The sequence below is a fragment of the Zeugodacus cucurbitae genome, chromosome 2 (assembly GCF_028554725.1).
Source record: "Zeugodacus cucurbitae isolate PBARC_wt_2022May chromosome 2, idZeuCucr1.2, whole genome shotgun sequence".
Taxonomy (NCBI): Eukaryota; Metazoa; Arthropoda; class Insecta; order Diptera; family Tephritidae; genus Zeugodacus; species Zeugodacus cucurbitae.
The window spans coordinates 4,287,510-4,310,117 of record NC_071667.1 but is presented as its reverse complement, the minus strand read 5'-3'; the positions used below and the strand labels follow the sequence as shown (position 1 = coordinate 4,310,117).

At 33.1% G+C, this 22,608-nt stretch overlaps 1 protein-coding gene across 18 annotated transcripts in view; it reads left to right on the top strand.

The window, feature by feature from the left end:
- Positions 1 to 22,608, top strand: part of LOC105208449 (low-density lipoprotein receptor) — a 301,388-nt gene that overhangs the window by 149,927 nt on the left and 128,853 nt on the right. For 2 of the 18 annotated variants that reach the window (XM_054227592.1, XM_054227582.1), the window contains exons 1-2: positions 337 to 751; positions 5,511 to 6,115. The exons of 9 other annotated variants lie outside the window; for them this stretch is intronic. In XM_054227592.1, coding sequence (XP_054083567.1) covers positions 5,992 to 6,115 — 124 coding nt within the window. In that variant the 5' untranslated portion in view covers positions 337 to 751; positions 5,511 to 5,991. Of the gene's footprint in view, positions 1 to 335; positions 752 to 5,510; positions 6,116 to 11,681; positions 11,737 to 22,608 lie in introns of those variants that run through there. 7 more of the 18 variants (XM_054227566.1, XM_054227574.1, XM_054227570.1 and 4 more) reach the window with 7 other exon arrangements.

Here is a 22,608-nt window from a genome sequence, read left to right as displayed (position 1 = left end):
GATAGCAGTGTTGTTGTGATTATTTATTGTTTTTTTTTTTTTTAATTTTACTCACTCTCACACGACCACATCCGCTCAGCAAATCTTTCGTAACACGAACTCTGATACTGTTTGTGATGCTGTTATGCTGTGCTTATGCCCACACGCACACACACATGTGTGAATCTACCACCAACAGCGTTTGTAGACTTTTTTGGTGCTCAATTCTTGGTGCTGTTGTTGTTGTGACATCCTTATTTGCAGCGCTGCCTCTCTGACTATCTGCTGCTGCGTGGCTTTGTAGATTTGCTGGTCAGTTGGATGCTGCGATGCTGCTGTTGTTGTTTGATTTCGAGTAACATTTAGTTAACAGCGAACTTTTAATTGAAACGGACGTGCGAAGCGGGTGAACATTTTTCGCGATTCCTCAAAAATCGTGAATTAAGAAAATTTTAGGAAAACATTTTTTTTTCTTGTAATTTAATGAATTGTGTTCGATTTAAAAATAGTGTAATTTTTCATCTAACAAAACTAAATTAGTTGCTAATATACATACATTAGTTGAGGAAAAGGTATAAGTGTGTGTAAATTTGTAGAAAATATCCTCGTGTGAAAATCCAATAGTTTGGAAGTGCCAGCAAAGTCATTACCACGCAACGCATAGTGTTGTTGGGCAAGCGTATGCGCGTGTGTTTATGTCAACAAACAGAATATTAATACATTGGCAATATTTACTTGCTGCAGGATTTGTGTTGAAACTGAATTTGTGAATGTAAGAAACAGAGATTTCGCAGTTTTACTGAAGTTGTTGAAGTTCATTTCAAGAAATAAATAATTATTTAATACATTTAATATTTGCAGTATTTAATAAAAATTTAAAAATTTTAATGAAAAATAAATTCATAACACTATAAAAAAAAATTAAAAAAATTCACATAAAATAAAATTAATAAGAAAAAAAATGTAATATGAAAATGTTTATTAAAATATAAAAAGTTTATGTTATTAAATAAAAATTTTTTGGAAATATTGGCTCACAACTGCAAAATATTGTACAACATATTGTAATATAATTGCTTATTAAATAACATAATATTGATCTAAATTTTAAAACTGTGTTAACATTTTTAGAATAGTTTTCCAAACGTAAACATTGAGTTGAGAACTCCTGTGCAACTAGTAACACTAACGTTATGCAAATATGTGGTATCAAAAACAAAAATCTAACAAGTTTTTTAGGTATAAAACTGACTGTTTTTGTATTAATTCTAATTAAAGCTACAATAAATACAATACAATTACTATTTTTCTCAAATTTCGCATTGAACTTTGGCGGATTTTGCCAAAATTATATATATATTTTTTAAATACTGAATTAATTAACAAATTCGATGAAAACAAAATATTAATTTTTATTTTTAATTTTTTGAGAATGTACCATAACGCGGAAATATATTTTACTTAATATATTAAACCAAAAAAAAAAAGTAAATTTACAAAAATGCATTGAAGATCAACGTTCGTTAATGACACAAAAAACACATAAAAAATTAAATAAATCTAAAAATGAAGAAACTAAATAAGCAAAAAATTAGAATTTTTAATTCATTTTAATTTCTATAACAATCAAATTATAAAATAAAAAAGTTTTGCTAAACATGTTTAATATATTTCTGTGCATGCCACGTTTTTCCCAAGAATTTCACGCGAGTGCCGCGCCTTGCCGCCTGAATGTAGACAACACGCACTTTACGCTCTATTACTAGCTAACACGTACGTCGGTTGAAGCTGACGCTGCCATTGACTGTGTCGCCACCAAAAAAGGAAAACACAAAAATACAGTTATTGTGCATGCCAAATATGTGAGCATTTATCTGCTCAATAGCACACAGCATGCGTGCCAATGCTTGCTTTTAGGCGCACGCGCTTTTCAAACTGCTTATGCGTCAAATAAAGAGTACTCGCTCTCTGCTGTAAAACATAACGGCACGAAAAGTCTACACATTTTACGAGTTTATTTAATATGCACAGCCTCTGAGGCACCCCATCTCAAATAAATAAATACATACATCTATACATATATGTATACATATGTATATGTATGCTTATGCGACATATAGCTGCAAATGTGTGACTTATATGTTTGCTCAATGGCGTGTTATGTGCCGTCATTGCGTGACTGTTTTGCTAGTCTGTCCCTCTGTATGAGCAACTACAGCGTCTTTGTGTCCCTTTGGTTCAGCCTTAAGGTGACTCCTGCTTCCTGTCACCAATTCTTAGTTATCAGGGTAAATTCTCATTTTTTGGGGAGCTAAATTTTGTATTCATTAAAATAGTATAAAATTTTCTTTCATTCCTTCCATTTATCATTCACTTTCCTGCACAGTAATTCAAAATGATATTTATAGTGTTTCCCACTCTCGCCGACATCATCGAAAACCAATTTCCGTATTTGCTTTCTCCATCTTCGCTGTTTTCACTTCATTATTTATTTATTTTGCTGCTTTTTTGCGTTGCCAAACATAACTGTGGCGTTGTATTGACCTTTGCCAGCAATTGCACAAAGTTATCTGCCTCAATAGCTACATTATTATCAGCATTCGTTCCTTTCTACGCGCTGCCTCTTCAGTGCCAGTGTGCTTTTCCTCGTTATTTTTTATTATTCTTATGCCTTTCCTCGTCTTATTTACTCTCCAATCTTGCAGCTGCTCATTATTATTAATTGTAGCTGCCAAGTGAAAGTGATGTCGACACCAGATGATTTCCATAGCCATATCATATATATTTTACGCTCAGCCGAAGATCGACTTTTAGGCGCGCAAAATTGTAGGAAATTGCTAGAATACATACAAGTCGCTGAATGTAGAAGCATTTTGTTTATGTTTTACTTGATACCATATATATGTACATATTTGAACAAATATCGAATATAAGAAAGTATTACAACCATACATACCCACATATATGACGACAATTAACCAAATTAAGGGAATGTCTGAAACGTCTAATAAGAACTTTGGATTTAATTTTGGTGGAAAAGAATTTGTAAAAAAATACATTACCTTAATATATTTTAGTTAAATTGTCTTCTGGAACGAATTGCTCTTAAATCATACTTGTCGGTAGGTTCTCAGGTAATGCTCTTAGTAGTGAAAGGGAAACTCTTATTTTTTTAATTTTCGAAACCAATTTACCAAGTCTTTTTCATTTGTATGAGTGGCTTATATCTTAAGTTAAATTTTATATAATAAGAGAAAACTATTTCAATTTTTGCCACCATTTAACCGTCTGTATCAGTGCGTCAAAACATAAATATGTACATATATGGTTGATGACAAACCTTAATTGCTTCGGTATTTCCGTTGAAGTTAATTAAACACTCATTTCATAAATATTATACATAATTTGTACAATTATATAAATGTCACACAATAGCAAAAAACATATGCGTATGTGTGATGTTCTTCTATTTTTTGTTCACAGCTGCATTATTAGCTCACAACAAGTACATTGTTTAATTGCAAAAAAAATAATAATAATTAAAATTACTGAATTTCAACTTAACATAAGTCAATATATAATATATGCATTTATAAAAAATATTGAATTATAGTAAATGTGAAATATGCTTTAAATTTAATACAAAAAATGCTGAAAATATCTTCTTTTGTTTGCAGTTTTTATTAACTTTTTATAAATATTGCGTTAATTTAGTTGCATCATTTAATGACTGGTGACACGCACATATTTGTAATTAACGAAAAATTATAGTAATTCGGTCGGGGGTTATCTCGATGTCTCTCACATGAGTTAGTCAGATTTTCAAGCTATTGGTCCTCATCAACGCATAATTTTTTAAAATGCCTATCTTACATACATATTTTTCATATTAAACTGATTAATTATTATTAAACAGATTTTAAATGTATCAAAATTTGCAAAAAAAATGTATATAAAATATATGTAGGTTTTATCTAGACTTCAGGGTTTGCCCGAGAACACCTCTAATAAAATTTGTAGAATAGTAATTTAAAAAGTATAATTTTCATCGTATGATTTTGAGGGGTTTATTAAATGTATAAAAATTATGACAGCGGGAGCTAATAGGTTAAAATGTTTATAAAAAAAAATTAATTTGAAATACTCACAATTTTTCATTTCGCTCAAATATTTCAACTCTGAGTGGTTTGTTACCCAATAACTTCCGGACTTCTCTTTCTTTTCTGAAATTTATTCAGTTGTAGCCATTGATAGTGTATTTAGCGTACTATTAATAATATTTTAAACCAGTGGCGAACGCAGGAAAAAAAATTTGGGGGAGGTTTTAGGTAAAAAGACAATGTTTCATTATTTTATTTACAAATTGAAGTCTAATCTTCTTTTAATTTGGGCCATAACATTTTAAATCTCTTCCTCCGTCACGTCTATATCTCTATGGATATTCAAGAGAGCCATTCCGTTCAGGCGTGTTTCTCCAGTTGTATTTCTTAAATATGTTTTAAGCCTGCGAAGTGAGGAAAACGAGTGTTCAGATATAGGGATTGTTGCTCCAATCTTTAAAAAGCGATGCACTGTTTTGAAAATTTTCATTTAAAAAACAAATAATAAGTAAAGTTGTGTATCTAATTCAGACCAGTTTTTTCTGGTTGTTTTTTATTAAAAATATAGACATTTTAGTTAAGGCAAATTTTTTGCAAATAGCATAATTTTTTTAAATTTAAATTTATTTCACAACAGTTTGCTCATGGAACGAAAACTGAAAGTCATAATAAATGAGTTTTTAGTTTTCCTGTGTTATGATTAACAATAAACTCTAAAAAAAATAATAGAAATCTTATTGGTGACTTTTCAGTTCAGAACTAATTTTCAAAAGAAGTCCATTTTCGACTCACAATTCCCCTTTAAATCTAAAAAATCCAGTTCAGCAGCCACAGAGTTATAAGGCAAACTCATTACTTTGAAGCAAATTAAAAAAATGTCTATATTTTTCTGGGTTTTTTAATTGGCCTACATTCCCACAACTTTTTAATACTATCCAGATACAATAGTTTTGTTTTTAGTTTAACATTTTCTTAGTTTCAAAAAATTAAATTCTATCAGCAGAAAAGTATCAAAATAGGCCGTTTGTGAGCAAAAAAATTATCAAATCACAAAATTTAGAAAAAAAGTATCAAAAAAGATACAAATGTATCAAAACGGCAACGCCGTTAGTGACTAATGTATTCATTTATTTTACATATTCATACATCGTTGCCAGAAAGATTGCTTTGAAAACAACAAATTTCAATTTTTCAAATGACTATGTAGAATTAAATTCTATTATTTAAAAATTCAATTACTTTGGGGGGGTTTTAACACCCCAAAACCCCCCCCCCCTGCGTTCGCCCCTGTTTTAAACCATTAAATAAATGATATCATAATTTGCAGTGCGACTAGTTGCACGCGGGTATAAAATTATATAGTATATATACACATGCATAAAAATAAACCTAATTAAATTGAAATATTTGCATACTTTGTGGCGTAAAAAGTTTTACAATTCAAAAATCCTGTTCTTTATAAATTTTTATTTAATATAAAAAAAATTAATATAAAAGAAAAACATAAAACGAATGCAAGCAAACTCAATTGATGTGTAGTGTACACGAAAAAAATAGCAAAAAGGAAAATACAAAAACAACAAAACTACGCGAAAAATTACCTTAAAATATTGCATACGTGCAGGCGTATAAACAGCGAAATGCAGCTATATTGATGCTGCTGTAGCAAGTATTGATTAAAAAATACGCTTTCCGCACAATTCGACATTTCAGTTGCTTTAACTTTTTCAATTCTCATATAGTTACAATATTAATTACACTTAAGCCCGATGCTATAAACCACGCGGGCATCGAAACACAAGATCTCAACTATAGAAAAAAATAGCCTAACTTGTAAAGTCAACGCTGTCAACAGGCGCATTGGTTGTTTTTATTGCTTTATTTCGTTTGGCGCCACTCAGAGAGTTGTATCATGGGATTAATAAGCTGCCGCCTCTGGTGGCTGCTACTCATTAATGGACTGCTGCAGCAAACGACGCTACACGCAGCCACCTTTGTAGGCGCATCACCGATTGAGCCATCCACACGGACTAATGGTGAGCGCAAATACTTGTAGTTTAAAAAAATACTGATTATAATTGAAAATTATTTTAATTTTTTGCCGATATACCGAAATTACATTTTATTCTGTTAATTTAATCATTTTACAATTACGGCAATTACAGTAGAAAACAAAAAATACAAAAAAAAAACTTTCGGTAAAAAGTTATATGTAAGTTAAGTTATGTATATACATACAGTTAGTCATACAATGGTTTTAAAAAATACACCAACACACTTATGCACTGTGTTGCATACATTTTTTGCCGCCATAAATAGCACAAAAGAGTTTTCATTATATGTTGTTCAACATTGAAACGCGAATTATTTAATTCGTTTATGTTTTTTGTTGACTTTTAATTTATGCTTTTTATGCTTTTTATGTTTATTCACGCTATACAATTTTATCAGCAAAAATATTCCGTATTTTTTTCAAAGAGCACATGTAAAAAGTGTGCAATTTGAAGTTAAAAGCAGCGGACGTCGGATTTAATAAAAAATATTGCTTCAATGGATTTTTTTTAGGATGATACTTCAATAACTTAAAAATGCAGGACTTTGGAATATAAACTTTAAAGCCTCAGAAATAAATAAATTATACTTTGCGCAAATCCAATAGGTTGGCTGTTATAAAAGGTTATTGAAAGAAGTCAATTTGGACTATAACCACACGTTTATATGACAAGAATTCAAGTTGCTGGTTTGAAGCGAAAAAGTTCAATGCATGTCACTATCGAAAATGTTCATATTAGTAGCTCTGAAATTTTTCGAAAAACGTAATTTATCAAAACTAAAAAAATCAGTTTAAATAATTTTCAATGACGATATATGTACATATCGCTCATTTACTTGAATAGTGTCACAACTCAAAAAACACGATTTTTGAGTTGAGTATGCAGAAATGTGCGCAATTTCAGCGTCCATATTGTATAAAAATTTCATTCAGATGCGCAGGAAAATAAACCGTGAAATAAGAATGTGCCGTTATTATACTTGTTATGTTAGATTATTTTTTAACTACAATAACGACACTTCTCAGTTGTGACAGAATTAGTTATAATTTTGTTTACGAAATAACGACATATTTTGTGTTCCAACACATATTGCGAAAAAGTGAATTTGATTTTATTTTCAGAAAGAACGACACATTTTGTATTACAATAAAGTGATGAAAAATTAATTAAATTTAAAATAAATTAAAAGTAATTAAATTTTTCATATTGATTTTTTCAGCAAAAACGACACATTTGACTTATGACTGCGAAATTGAATTAAATTTTACACAAATAACGACATAATTCAAAGTGGGTCACATTTATGCCTAAGAAAAAGGATTAGTGCACTCTATTTGGTCCATTTATGCTCATCATTGTATTTAATATATTACAGACCACTAGATTTGTCAATAAACTGATGGCATTTTTCTATATTTGCTAAATTAGAGACAATTGACAACTTTAAATCGCTCTCCTGAAAAATCTATTTTTTTGAGTTGTGACACTATTCAAGTAAATGAGCGATATGTATGTAATTAAAAGAAATAATCTCGAATTTAGTGATCGCAATCGAGTAGCTGAGCATCCAAATGCCAATTAAACAGAATATAGTGAAAATTTATGCTCCACTTTTCACTGAAATTTAATGATTTAAGTTAATTACAATTAATTGCTGAACCAAATGATTCTTCACTCACCTACTTGCAGTCATGTTGAAATCATACCATATTAAAGTAATAAAATTACAATTAGTTGCGGTTGATTTTAATTGCATCACACAGATTTGAGGTATTTTCTATTAATTGCAAGCTGATTACTGATTACCTTCACTTGAATTTCAAATATTTGCAATTTTGTATTAATTTCATTTAGTAAATTGAATGGGCTTCATACCATTCAAAAATAATGGCGACTAAAACGCTTACGTTTGGCTGGAGCTCAGTCGTTTCAGGAATACGAGTAGAATAAAAGGTTTTCTGTTTTGATAACATGAAACGGGTTGTAATTAGCACTGAAACTCTCTATAGCTGTCATCGATTTTGAAATTTGACTATCATATGTTTTGTCATACACATGTGTTAATTTTTTGCTTTTCCCAGCACTGCTTATGAACTTGAATGCGAAACGTTTTTGCTTAATTTTTTTACTCTCCTTTAAAAGCACTGCTCAGATATGTGAAAAAATACATACATAAAACCACAAATAAAGAAATAAAATGTATAATAAAAATGAAAAAAAAAAAAAATTATTCATCACCGCAAAAAGCGCTCGAAGCAATCATTTGACGCCCTGTCAGATTTTCTTCGACAGCTGCAACGCCGCCAACGCCGATAATGAGTTCAACAGAGTTGCTGATATGCCTGTTATTGGCAGCTAACTTTTTTCATTATGACAGCTTCTTTTTTATTGTGATTTACTTTCGCTTACAACGTGCTTTTTTGCGCTCGCATTGCTTCGTGCTCATTTATGTATGTAGTTGTATTGCTAATGTGGCTTCATTATCATGGCAGTAACAGCAAGCGTTGCCGCCGCCCTTGCGAACAATGGCTAGGTGACATAATTTTTACAAAGTTTTTTTTTATTTACTTTCACCATCTTCTTTTCAACGGAATTTTTGCTAACATTCTTATTGTTTTGTTTTTTTTTTTTTTTTTGTTCTAGGTGATAACAATCTCATTTCCAGCACTCCGATCGTTCTATTTTTCTTGCTGTTATTTTTACTCTGCTTGTTGTGTTCGTCGCTAACATTAAAAATAAGATTATGTTTTCTTGGGAAAGTTGTACTTTTAGCTTACCCTCCACAGTGCTACTTCTTCTTTTCTGCCTTAACAACCAACTACAAATTATTCATAGTATAGTGTTTGAATTAAATTATAATTAAACTTTATTATGTTTTAATACCGAAACCATGGATATCTTAGTTGTTTTTCTTTACCTATTTTTCTATTTCTCTAAAGATTTCACTCGAAGATAAAAAAAATCAATTTCATTACAGTTTGTATAAAAGTATTTTATTTTATTGTTTTATTTAATGAAGACAAACCTTTTTTTCCAATTAAGCTCCATGCCTTTGTAAACAACTCAGTTTAATTTATCATTCACAGCTTCTTCATCCTTTTCGTTTAGCTAGAAGTTCAATTCATTTATTTGGATTCGCTTTCCTCAAGCTATCATCACTGAAACTCGTGTAATTTTCTCACCAATTGGTTGTGTTTTGTTGGCGTTGTAAACAAGAAAATCTCATTGACAATGTTGTCAATGTCACTAAACTCACGGCACTTTTACCACTCTTAATTAGTGAGTAATTTTTCAACACAACAGAGTTCACTCACACACCGCGTTATTGGTACTATAAATGGCAGCGTTGCTTCGTACTTATTTTTCATTTTTCTTTTCCTTTTGTTTGTTCGTCTTTGGCGGCACTCAATTTTGTAGGCTCCTTCCGTTGCGCTTCTTAATCTTCACTTTCACTAGCTTTTCACTTTTATAGCCGCGCATTTATCGCTTGACGCCCATCAATGATTGCCGCCTACACACAAAACCCAGCTAAATGTCCGATTCGTTTAGGGACAGACATTGAATTTGTTTTTCTTTTTCATTTGTGGCACGTTAAATTTTAATTATGTTGCCCATCGGCAACTGCGCCGGCAAATAGTCAAACAGTGCGGCCTCCATTTGTCATTGAATTCCATCAATCAGAGTGGAATATCTGCTGTTTTATCTTTTGCGCTCGACGCTGTACTTCAACGCCTACGAAAGCATTATTGTGTATTCTCTTTCATCTTCCATTTGCCAAAACAGCCTAATTTTTTGTTATTACACTTTAATTTTGTTACCAAAAACATTCGAATATCTTAATGCCATTCCATGAGTCTTTCATACACGCACACATACGTACAAATAAGTATTTATAATAGAAATTTTTTGGTGCCGCTGCTTCCGTCTTTTACCCTCTACAACAAATGTGGGCACATCCTTTTCTACTGTGCGTCTGTTCTTCATTGCTTATTCATGTTGTTCTTCTGCGCACAATCGCACACAAATACTCGTGCATACATATTTGCTTTTGATGTTTCTCGCCGTGATGCTACTTTTGATGGTCGCAATTTTGCTAAATTTCTTTGCTTTGTATCTGTGTTATACGATACCATTGAAGTGTAGGCCCTTTAACAGTTACAAACAGTAACCACGCTCTACTGTAGACTGCATACTTCAACTGCTCTTTAGACACGCGCCCAACTAACACAATTATGTCCGTTAATCACGCAAAAAGTATCCGTTGGCTTATTTGGTTATATCTCTGTTTTGCTCATCGTTTCCATGGAAGAGCGCTCGAATATATTCAAAGTGTTTGTACGCCTAAAAGTAGGCAAGCTATCTGCTGATGTGCCAAATGTGTTTTGTTCATCTCTATGACTCATGACTCTCTCTTTCGATGCCTTTAAATTCAATGAAGCTCATTATTATATTATCTACAAAGAAACTCCGTATGATTAAATTTTCAACACATATGTATAATATAATATACACGTATATAAATTATAGAGCACATCAAAGACAAATTAAATTACTCAATCACGCAAATTATTTGCAAATATTCAATTAATTCAAGGCGAGCGCGACTTATTCCATTGCTTGAAGAAAATTACTATATACTCCTATGTATGTATAGAATGCTTATGAATTCTTAAAATGCTAAATCTAAAATCTGTTTACACACCATCAGTTATATTTACTTGTCAGCATAGAATAATATATATGTTATATACATCTTTATTTAATTTTCACCAAAAATAAACTTCAATATTTGCTTATTTGAAAATGTTAAGTATTAGGCTTAGACATTTTTTTAACAAATTTTGTGTCGTTGGTTCAAATTCTGTGGCATAGTTTTGTGCGCCAAAACCTATTTTCGTGCATATGCAAATTTATGCGACATATTTTAAATATATTTTCGACAGCTTAACATTTGCGAAGTACCCTTCGCATAAATAGGATTAAGTAGAAAATAGTTGAATTCGTATTTGTGAAATTTAAATTTTTTTTTTTCACTTGAAAACATATAAAATCAATATATTCCAATGGCACCCTACTTAATATACAGAGGTAGTCAAAATTATTTACACATCGGACGTTTTTTTTACAAGTTTCATAGAAAAAGCTTTTGTTTGTTGTTGTTGTTATCGCAGGGTAACAAAATGCTATATTGTAAACCTTGATCTATTCCTGAGAGAATGAAGTCAGATTGGCAAGAATACCTAGAAATATGTTACACACAACTTGAACTCTATTCTCCTGTTCTTATTTAATGATAATTTTAAAATTTTAATGTTCAGTATAAGTTCCTATTTTAAGGCGATAAATTCATAATTGGTTACATTACCATTGGCATCAATAGCAGCCTGCTTTATGGTCCGAATTGACAAGCTCCAGGATCTAATTTAAGGCAAAAGACTGGCATATCGCTTTTTTATTTTCGAAAATATTGACCAATTTTTGCCAAACGTCAGGTATTTCTGTTAACTTTTTTAATGTCCTGAGCAGTGCAAAGTAGTGTAGCATCCTTGACTGTTCATGCACTATGCTGATTCGATGCTACTGCAATATTAACAGGACTAATGTGGGATTTTGTATGGCAGTTCCTACTAATCTTCTGTATTCTCTTTGGGTTATCACAGGTTTCCGCCCAGTTCTCTTTAAATTTTCCTTGTAATTGTTTGTGTCCTTCTTTTTAATAACATTATAAACAGTATTCCTTTAAATTCTACAAATTTTTACTAACTCCGAAGCCGAAACACCAGTCTTAAACTTAGTAACAGTCTCCGATCTAGTTATAGTCGATAATTCCTTTGTTTTCGACATTTTATTTACCAATTTTTATATTTTAAGGCTGAGTTAGATTGTTATGAATGCAATAGAATCCAATTACTACTCTTCCTCAAACCAAATCCAAGGATAAAGGCTAAATCGCCGTGTGTAAATACTTTTGACTACTAAGAGCCATCGGTTAATTTGCCCATTTCTCTGTTATATGTCCAGCTATTCTCACCAAACTAACTTCTTTCGCTTAGGAATAGATGAAGGTTTGCAACAACATATGATTTTGTTGCATGGTATCAACAACAACAACAATATAAAGCTTTTTGTGTGAAACTTGTAAAAAAAACGTTCGATGTGTAAATAATTTTGACTAACTCTGTAGTCTCGTGAAGCGAATAACTAAAAAGGGTATGAACAATACCCAATACCCAAAATGTGTTGGTCGCGGCTTTTGACAAATAAATTCATATTTTACAGAACCACCGTTGCAATGTATCTCTCAATTCCTTAATAAACTTAAAAGGCATTAAACATTTTTTGTTATACATTGTGTGCTATAAATTAAGTAGAAAATAGTTGTTGTAACGAAATTTATTTATGCCAATTAAGCAATGTACGAGTTCATTGTTAAATAGTGACACAGTTACCAATTAATTTTGGCAAAGCGATTACCAACAAAAAACATATTTTTTTTTGTTGTATGAACGTAACATCATACGTAATTGTTTTTTTTTTTTTTTGTATAATGTAAAAAGCTTTCAAACATATTACTTTTTAAATAGGCGTGTTTGATAAAAAAAGTGAATATTATTTTCTAATTATTATTCTCACGAGCTTTTTTATATATGCAGCTCACCGCTTCTTATGATATAATTTAAAACTTTTTCAAACGCCGCTGTACTTGAAAGCTTAATTGGCTCACATATTTAACATATTAAAATTGCTAAATGATATAATTAGTTGAAATCGTGTGCAACGAAAGTAGAATGCGATAAAGAGTTAATTAATTTCGTTAAATATTTGTGCACAAATTCAAAAAAAAAAAACAAACCATTCGAACAAAAAATATCTCACTTTTTATAAGTTTTTTAGTAATTCTGTGTAATATATGTTTAGGAGAGTAAATTGACAGCGCCTACCTACAATTAACTGTATATTCAACTGAAAAAATTCCACTAAATAATTGTTTGTATAAAATTCAGAAATTTCCAATATTCATCTGCCTCAGTTGTGTATTAAAAACACAACTTTTTTGATTTAAATATTTTTTGTATATTTGTGTGCGCATAATTGCTTCAGTTCCGTTTAATTGCATTTCCCGCAAACCAATATCCGCTTCTAATTATCAACAATCGACTGTTGATTCCATTTAGTTCATTTATTAGGGAAACAAACTCATGCACAAACCTTAATATATGGAGGCATGCTTATACATATATCCAGGAAGTATAATTCAATTTTAGACAGTTTGCGCAATATTTTAATTAAGTTTACCAAATTATTTATAAATTGTATTTTTTCCTGAAAATTTCATACACTGCTGTCCTGTTGTGATTTACTTATTATCACTTGTATAGTAAAAATTCTACAGGCTGCTCCATTAAACGTAATAAGATTAGTACACTATACAATATAACTCCTTTTTGTAATTTTTTCTTAAAAATTTTAAACATTTAATTCAAAATATATTTTACATGCACTAGAAAACATTTTTTTTTATACTCTCGCAACAAATGTTGCTAAAGAGAGTATTATAGTTTTGTTCACATAACGGTTGTTGGTAACACCCAAAACTAAACGAGTTAGATATATATACCAAAGTGATCAGGGTGAAGAGTGGAGTTCAAATCCGAGTGTCTGTCTGTCCGTCCGTCCGTCTGTGCAGGCTATAACTTGAGTAAAAATTAAGATATCTTGATGAAACTTGGCACACTTATTTCTTGGCACCATAAGAAGGTGCCGAAAATGAGCAAAATCGGACCACTGCCACGCCCACAAAATGGCGAAAACCGAAATAAAATTTGGTATGAAGGATCGCACTATGAAGGGGCATATTTGGATGTAATTTTTTTGGGGAAGTGGGCATGGCCCCGCCCCCTACTAAGCTTTTGTAAATATCTCGCAAACCAATAGAGCTATATAAACCAAACTTTCTGCAGTCGTTTTTTTTATCTACTTTCTAATACAGTTCAAAAACGAAAGAAATCAGATAATAACCACGCCCACCTCCCATACAAAAGTTAGGTTGAAAATTACTAAAAGTGGGTTAACTCACTAACGAAAAACGTCAGAAACACTAAATTTCACATAAGAAATGGCAGATGAAAGCTGCACTCAGATTTTTTTACAAAATGGAAAATGGGCGTGGCGTCGCCCACTTATGGGTCAAAAACCATATCTCAGGAACTACTCGACCGATTTCAATGAAACTTGGTTTGTAATAGTTTCCTTACATCCCAATGATATGTTGTGAAAATAGGCCAAATCGCTTCACAACCACGCTTACTTCTTATATACCAGAACTTTGAAGACAATCTGAATCGTTTATTTTACTATATATAAAGTATGCACTAGTGAAGATATCGGTGCAGAACTTTGCACAAATACTATATTAATAGTGTGGCAGCCCCATTCTAAAAATCGGACCATAGGTTTTTAAGGCCCCATGTATCGAACACGAGGACCTCGGTGCTTCTAACCTAATATTATGGTTTCCAACTTTCAATGGACTTTATACAATATATATGACGAATATGTGGGTCAAATTGTGTATTATATAATATAAATAAAGTTAAATAAATAAATTGCGAGAGTATAAAATGTTCGGTTACACCCGAACTTAGCCCTTCCTTACTTATTATTTTTATTTTATTTACATGTGCCTTCAATAAGCCAATTTCACACACCGTCCACACTCAGTATTGGTTTTTTGAAGTAAATTGCTTTTCTGCTGCCTGTGAAAGCTCAATTTAATTGCTAGTTGTAATGCGACGCTGTTTGAAATGACCCACTAAGGAAATCGTAAATAAATATTTACAAGTCATACAAACCATAAAGTCAATTTCACCAACACAGGCAATCCTATTCTATTTTCCAAAATAATTTTAAGCTTTCCTCCGAGCTTTAAGCATTTTAACATTGTATTAACTTGCGCCAACATTCGAATACCTATAGTACATTCAACACAGTACATATCATTTTGATGGCCAGACAATTACACATGATCACACTGACAGCGTAATCGCATTATTTGACATGAACAATTTGCGAATTTTCAGATTTTCGACATTTCTAAATTGCCTGCACGTCGTTGGTTGGTTCGCCGCTATCATTGGGCCTCCCTGTCAATTGGAAAATTACAATCGTTTCAGGCGCTTGACCTGTACATTGGTTTAATTTTCGTGTTGTTGCTGCGTCATGACGAAGCGTTTGCAGGAGCTTTAGTTTCGCGTTTGTTGGTAAAATTTCTGGTTGCAATTGTTGCGAAAATTGTCAAATGATACAAATTAAGACCAGCTGTAAGTGCTTGTTATGTTGGAGTTGAAGGGAGAGAACAACGAGACCTTCGAAAGTTATGGGAACTATTTGCAGATTTTACATTTACTGATAATGTTACTGAAATCCATAGATATTGTAATAAATACTAAAATAATGTATTATCCAAGAACATTAAAAAAAGCTTTTATGAATTAATGAAAGCTTGTAGTGTTTCAAATGTAATGCGATATTTTAATATAGATTCATTTTATTTTAATATATTCCGTTAAAATTAATTTACGGAGCTCAAGTTTAAAGGTTCTAACAGTTACAAAGCTTTAGTTTTATTTCAAATAAGCTTTGAGCTTTAATCTGTTATTCAATCGTTATAATGGTAATTGTTCACTTTTACTTTTTCTCCTTCTTACAAATTTCGTATATTAAGCGCTCTCATAAATGTGTAGTACATTTACCAATTCCTTAACCATTTCATCCAACTCCAAACAGTGCTTAGCCTTTTAAGGTTTTCATGAGCTTTCATTGTGAAATTATTTTCCAATTAAAATGAATACTAATTTTGTATCTTGGCTGCCTGATAGCTGCATTTACATACATACATATTATAAAATAAGTTTGTTCGGAGCTCTCTCCACCACGCCGAGCTAATTAACAGTCTCAATTTAAACTTTTACTTCCACTGCCCACTTTTCCTACATTTATTTCTTTTCCACTTTGTGGTCTTTGGAAAAAAACGAATCAAATATGTTTCAAGAAAGTTTTCCGTCAGATACTATAACTGTATACACCCACAAACAAGTTGATTTTAAACTATTTCTTCGTAGGAACCTTATGCTGGCACTTACAGGAAAAGTTGGAGAGCCGATAAAAGTGAAGTGAAATGTTGAAGAGCAGATGGCAACTTAAGTGGCAATGAAAAATGGGTGGAAAGGGGGTAAAAGATGCTTAATTACTTTTGGCGGCAAATGAGAATAGCAAATTCTAGCTGGTGGTAGCGAGATGGATCGAGAAAAAAGAGTCAGAGAAGATTGTAGTTGAGAAGTGAGCAGCGCAGGAATTTAATGGTCAAGATATTGTAGAAAACAATGCTTAGAGCTAAATTGCTTTAGTATGAGTGGCATATTTACTTTCATTTAATATTAAGTAAAAGGAAGCTAAATATTATTTTTTAATTGCTACATTTATTATGCAATTGATTGCAGATTCTCCGTTCATTTGTAAATAATAATGATATTAAGAATTAATTACACAGCTTCACAGAAAAAGAATGTTATAACCTGAGGGTCTTACTATGTGTACATTATGTTCTTTTTCGAATCTGAGGTCCATTTTACTCCATAAGATTAGCGATTAGAGAATCGCTTCAAACACGTTCTTCAGGGGTTTTCGGGGTCACGGATTACGAATCCGGTGCCGGTTTTTTTTATTCCAAATGGCGGATCCAATATGACAGAAAATTATCGGATTCGCTTGAAACCCGTTGCTCGTGGATTTTCGGAGTCCTTAATTAGAGTTCAAATATACTGAGAATTTGCAGTTAAAAATTATATTGTACTACCTGACTAACCAAGAATTCGAAACAATTTTTTTTTTTTAGCAAGATCGTATAATCAGAATTTGTCTCTTGTTCTCAGTCTATAAAGAAAGCATCGACTCTTTAGATATGCGAGAAAAATCTCCCACATGCCAATGTTACCATTTGCTATAGTCTCTGCACCCCGTAACGGTAGAGGAATAACTATTAAATAAATAATGCATAAGGGGTACAAGAAACTCGTAAAAACACACACCAAGGGATGCCACCAGAAATGAAAAGGAAATTGAAAGCAAATGTGGAGACGGCAGCAGAAAAAGTGGGTGAATGTCCGTAATGGAATTAGCAGTGGTTGGCCTTACAAAAAGTAAATAATGCAGACGACTACAAAGAGCAATGTTTACATACATACATACATACATATATATATGCTTAAAAGTTAGTGTGTGCAGAAGCACAAATACACATGATAAAAGACGTTATTGATTCACATGGTCCTAGCTACACAACTGGGAGTGTAGCTGCACACTATTCTTGTTTACAATAAATTTTCATTTTCCTACCACCAATTAAAGCCTAGCCAATCACTTATACTTCCCCGTTTCTTTCTACACACGCACACGAATTTATATGTATGTACGTGTATAAGTTTCGTATGTTCGCGTGCACTTAGACTTAAATTGGGTTAGTGGCGGCGCCAAAAGGCAGACAGTGAAAAACAGCAGCAGCTGTGGCAACCACAGAAACGGTAAAGGGGATGATGACACTGCTTCATTTACACACACACACACACACAAACCATAGCTAGTTGTATGGTCTTATGTGTGTGTGTGTTTGTGTAGGCAAACATATAAACAGGCGCAAAATTTTCAACCCAAAACTGAAGAAAATTACAAAGAAACGGCAGCACGTTTATAAAATGCGGTCAAATTTTAGGCGCAATACCGAAGGCGTACACACACACAGAGAAAGGCGAAGAAAAGGAAAGTGGTGGACCATTGTATGCCAGAGCGTAGCGTAGCATCGAGCTAATGCCGAATTGTCTGCTGTGGGTGGGGAACGCATACACAAGTGCAGACGAAAACAAAAGCCTAGAGAGAAGTGATTATGTACCGCAAATTAAAGAGGCTGTTGGCAGAAATCACAGAGAAAGTGAAATATGACTTGAAAAAAGGCAAACAAAAGTGTACTACTTGCGCGCGTAGAATGTGTTAAGTGTGTGTACATATATGTTTATGTGGCTAGTAGAAATAATTTCTGAAAACACCCATATAGTACATAACGAAATTAATATGTTTACATGCGTAAATATGAGTGAAAGCTTCACTGGCGTTGTATGGCTCCAAAGACGTGGGCTTCTTTGATTTCGTTTGTCTTATGCCTTATATGCGATTGCTTTCGTTTCCCGTGGTAACAAGCTGAAACAATTTTATGTTTGCAGAGTTGATTTGATTAACCGCTAAATAAATTAATGAAATAATAACATGAACGCCATATTTCATTTGGATGAAAAGTATTATGATTGCCAGCTGGTTTTAGGCGAAGGTGTGGCAGTTAATACTGCAGAAATTTTATTTTAAATACATGTCAAAAATTATAAAGGAAGCTCTGTAAAATTAATGAGGACGCCTTGAAAGTTGTACTCGTTTATTCACATAAATTATGTTTTATATTCAATAAATTTATCAAATTTCTAACAGATTAAACTTAACCTTAAAGTATCATACTAATCATTTTTTTTGTTCTCTTTTCAGGTATGTAAACTTTAGATTTGTCTAACGTTAAATTTATATGAGCGCAGATTAGCAAATATCAGTACACTTTAAGCGAGCGTATTTAAATCGGAAACTTCCCGTAAGTATGGAAAATATATTTTTTTTAGTAATATGTGTACCTTTCTTCAAGCAAGAAATTTAATATTCGTTTTTCCGTGATAACGCTATTTTTTTAAACTTAAAATGACATTTAAATAGTTAAATGTCACCAAATCGCACATAAATATAACCGACGCCTATGCGTATGCAATGGATAATTTTAAAAAATATTTTCAACAGTGGAAAATAATAAGAATTGCAGATTTAAATAAATTATAAATTCATTGTATGATTTAATCAGCAATTTTTGCATGTGTTTTTTTATTAAACTTGACCTTCAGCAGCTAACACAAAATTTTGCGCTGCCTTCGTTGATGTAAAATATGGTTTGTTGCACGTTTTCGCTCCTTTTCCTGTCCATCTCTGTAATTTGAATAAAAAACTGTGTGTGATTGGCCTTGCAACCGTTTAGCCGGTTATAGCCGAATCGACGATAGTGCGCCACCTCTCTCTCCTTCGCAGTTCGGCGCCAGTTGGAGATCCCAAGTGTAACCAGGTCACTCTCCACCTGGTCCCTCCAACGGAGTGGAGGCCTTCCCCTTCCTCGGCTTCCTCCGGCGGGTACTGCATCGAACACCTTCAGGGCTGGAGTGTTTTCGTCCATTCGGACAACATGACCTAGCCAGCGTAGCCGCTGTCTTTTTATTCGCTGAACTATGTCAATGTCGTCGTATAACTCGTACAGCTCATCGTTCCATCGTCTGAGGTATTCGCCGTTGCCAATGTTCTGAGGACCATAAATCTTGCGCAAAATTTTCCTCTCGAAAACTCCTAGCGTCGTCTCATCTGATGTTGACATCGTCCAAGCTTCTGCACCGTAAAGTAGGACGGGAATGATAAGCGACTTGTAGAGCTTGATTTTGGTTCGTCGAGAGAGGACTTTACTGTTCAATTGCCTACTCAGTCCAAAGTAGCACCTGTTGGCAAGAGTTATTCTGCGCTGGATTTCGAGGCTGACATTGTTCGTGTTGTTGATGCTGGTTCCCAGGTATACGAAATTATCTACGACCTCGAAGTTATGACTGTCAACAGTGACGTGGGAGCCAAGACGCGAATGCGCCGACTGTTTGCTTGATGACAGGAGATATTTCGTCTTGTCCTCATTCACCTCCAGACCCATTCGCTTCGCCTCATTATCCATGCGGGAAAAAGCAGAACAAACGGCGCGATTGTTGCTTCCGATGATATCGATATCATCGGCGTACGCCAGTAGCTGTACACTCTTGTAGAAGATTGTACCTTCTCTGTTTAGCTCTGCAGCTCGTATTATTTTTTCCAGCATTAGGTTAAAGAAGTCGCACGATAGTGAGTCACCTTGTCTGAAACCTCGTTTGGTATCGAACGGCTCGGAGAGGTCCTTCCCAATCATTACGGAGCTTTTGGTGTTGCTCAACGTCAATTTACACAGCCGTATTAGTTTTGCGGGGATACCAAATTCAGACATCGCGGCGTAAAGGCAGCTCCTTTTCGTGCTGTCGAAAGCAGCTTTAAAATCGACAAAAAGGTGGCGTGTGTCGATCCTCTTTTCACCGGTCTTCTCCAAAATTTGGCGCATCTTGAATATCTGGTCAGTTGTCGATTTTCCAGGTCGAAAGCCACACTGATAAGGTCCAATCAGTTTGTTGTTTGTTTGGTGGGCTTTAGTCTTTCACACAGTACGCTCGATAGAACCTTGTATGCGATATTTAGGAGGCTGATCCCACGGTAATTGGCGCAGATTGTGGGATCTCCCTTTTTATGGATTTTTATGGATAAAAAACCTGTACAGAATGATTTAAATGAAAGAGAACAACAAAAGAAACTTGAATTAAAAATATAATTTTATTTAACGCAATCCGCAGAATTAGCCCTTTGTATGTGTTCAGCAATAAATTACAATACAAAAAAGAAACTTTTTTAAGCAACAAATCGCCTTTCTCTTTAGCATTTGCGCCAGCGTCCTTCGTTTTGTGAAATGTAAAGCGGATTGTGCGTATATTCGGTGCTTTTTACAGTTACTAGCCGCAAATTATATTTGCTCGCCGTTAATTCGCAACGAACCTTTTTCAACATAAATACGTATGTACGTGTATATATACGTATGTATATGTGTAACCCCGCAAAAGAAACCAAATGGTGGACCATTAAATATGAGCTGCATATTTCATGCATAAGCGAATTTGATTTTTACCTTGCCTCCGTGGCGTCCTTGTTGCATTCACCATTGGCGCTTTTAGCGAGTACAAAATTTCATCAGCCGTTCAACCACATTCGTTGAGGGTCAAGTGGGCGGAAAGGTGGTCAAGTGCGGTCGTTTGACCTGGTTATGCCATTTATCCTATATGCTTTAATGTGAAACAGCGATTTTTTGCACGCGAATGTACATTTTTGGTGTTGCGACCAATTTGCTTGTGACCCGGCAAATTTTCATGCATTCTTTGTAGAATTTGCAGCGAAAAGAAAAGTTGAGTTATTTCATAAATTTTGTATTTTTTTTAAGATTTTGTTTTTAGTGGAATAAAAATATATTTTTTTATCTTTTCTTGAAATTAATTATTGTCATAATGACTATATTTTTTATTCAATAATTTGTTGTTGTTCCCGCAGTATCCTTTTTTTGGCCTCAACTGCTAGTATTCAAAGTGGAACTTACTATTTCCATTAAATCCAGTGTTATTTGCCCAGCATTTATTTGAGACTGTCATCCATTTCGTTCGTTATTTGAAACGCAATTTTAAAACTGCAATAACCAAACCGCCGTAAGTCACATGCCAAATTGTGACTTGTTTCAAAGAAAATAAAGTAAAATAAATATGTAAAAGTGCAAGTATTAATAAACGAACTGCATTTTCAGGGAGACAAGTTCAGCAGAAAATTTCGCATGTGCGTCGAGTGTGGCAAATATGCAAACAGCCAACTGAGCTGAGCGAAATGTCATAACAACTTTCAGCTTACTGATTGCAACACGTTTGCCACAGTTCAATAATGAATGAATATTTCAGTTGAGTTCTACAAAAAAAAAAACGAAAATTTCGCAACTTCAAATATGTACATACATTGGCAGTGCTGCCTTTGCCATAATGTTGCCAACTTATACACAAGCGGCAGGCAAACGATTTCATTTCATCAAGCTTCTTTGTAATAAAAAAAAAATAAAAATATGTGTCTGAATGATTTCGCTCACTGATTTTTCCATGTATTTTCCATTTCCTCTATATTTTTGAGAATTCTGTGCCATTAAATGTTTGCATATATGCACTTGTGCGAGTATATATGTATTTGTGTGTTCATAGCTGTTTCTGCCATAGGTGAGTTGCTGTGCTGGAAAGTCATTGGCATACAATTCAATAAGTCAACAAGTTGCATTTTGCAATTTCGCATGAAAGTCGGTAAATTGCATTTGTTATTGTTATAAAGGCACATTTGTGATTGTTGTCGCACATATACTGTTATTTACGGCACAATTGCAATGCATAAATGTGCCAAATGAGCATTAAATTTGCAAAGAGGAATAATTTGAAAAAAAATATGTTCAACACTTTATTGGTGATTTCAAAAATTTGATACAATGTTGCATGGAAAAATACTTGCAACAAAAATAAAATCATTGAATATTCTTTAACAAGAAGCTAACGAGCTTAACATAGTTTATTGTTATTTTATGCGGTTGAAAACCAGGTTGAAAAGAAGAGAAAGCGTAAGAAAAGAAGAAATTATTAAAAGTACAAAATTTAATTTAATATACTGAAAAAAAAATTAATTTAATTTTTATTTAGTTTAGCAGATTGAAC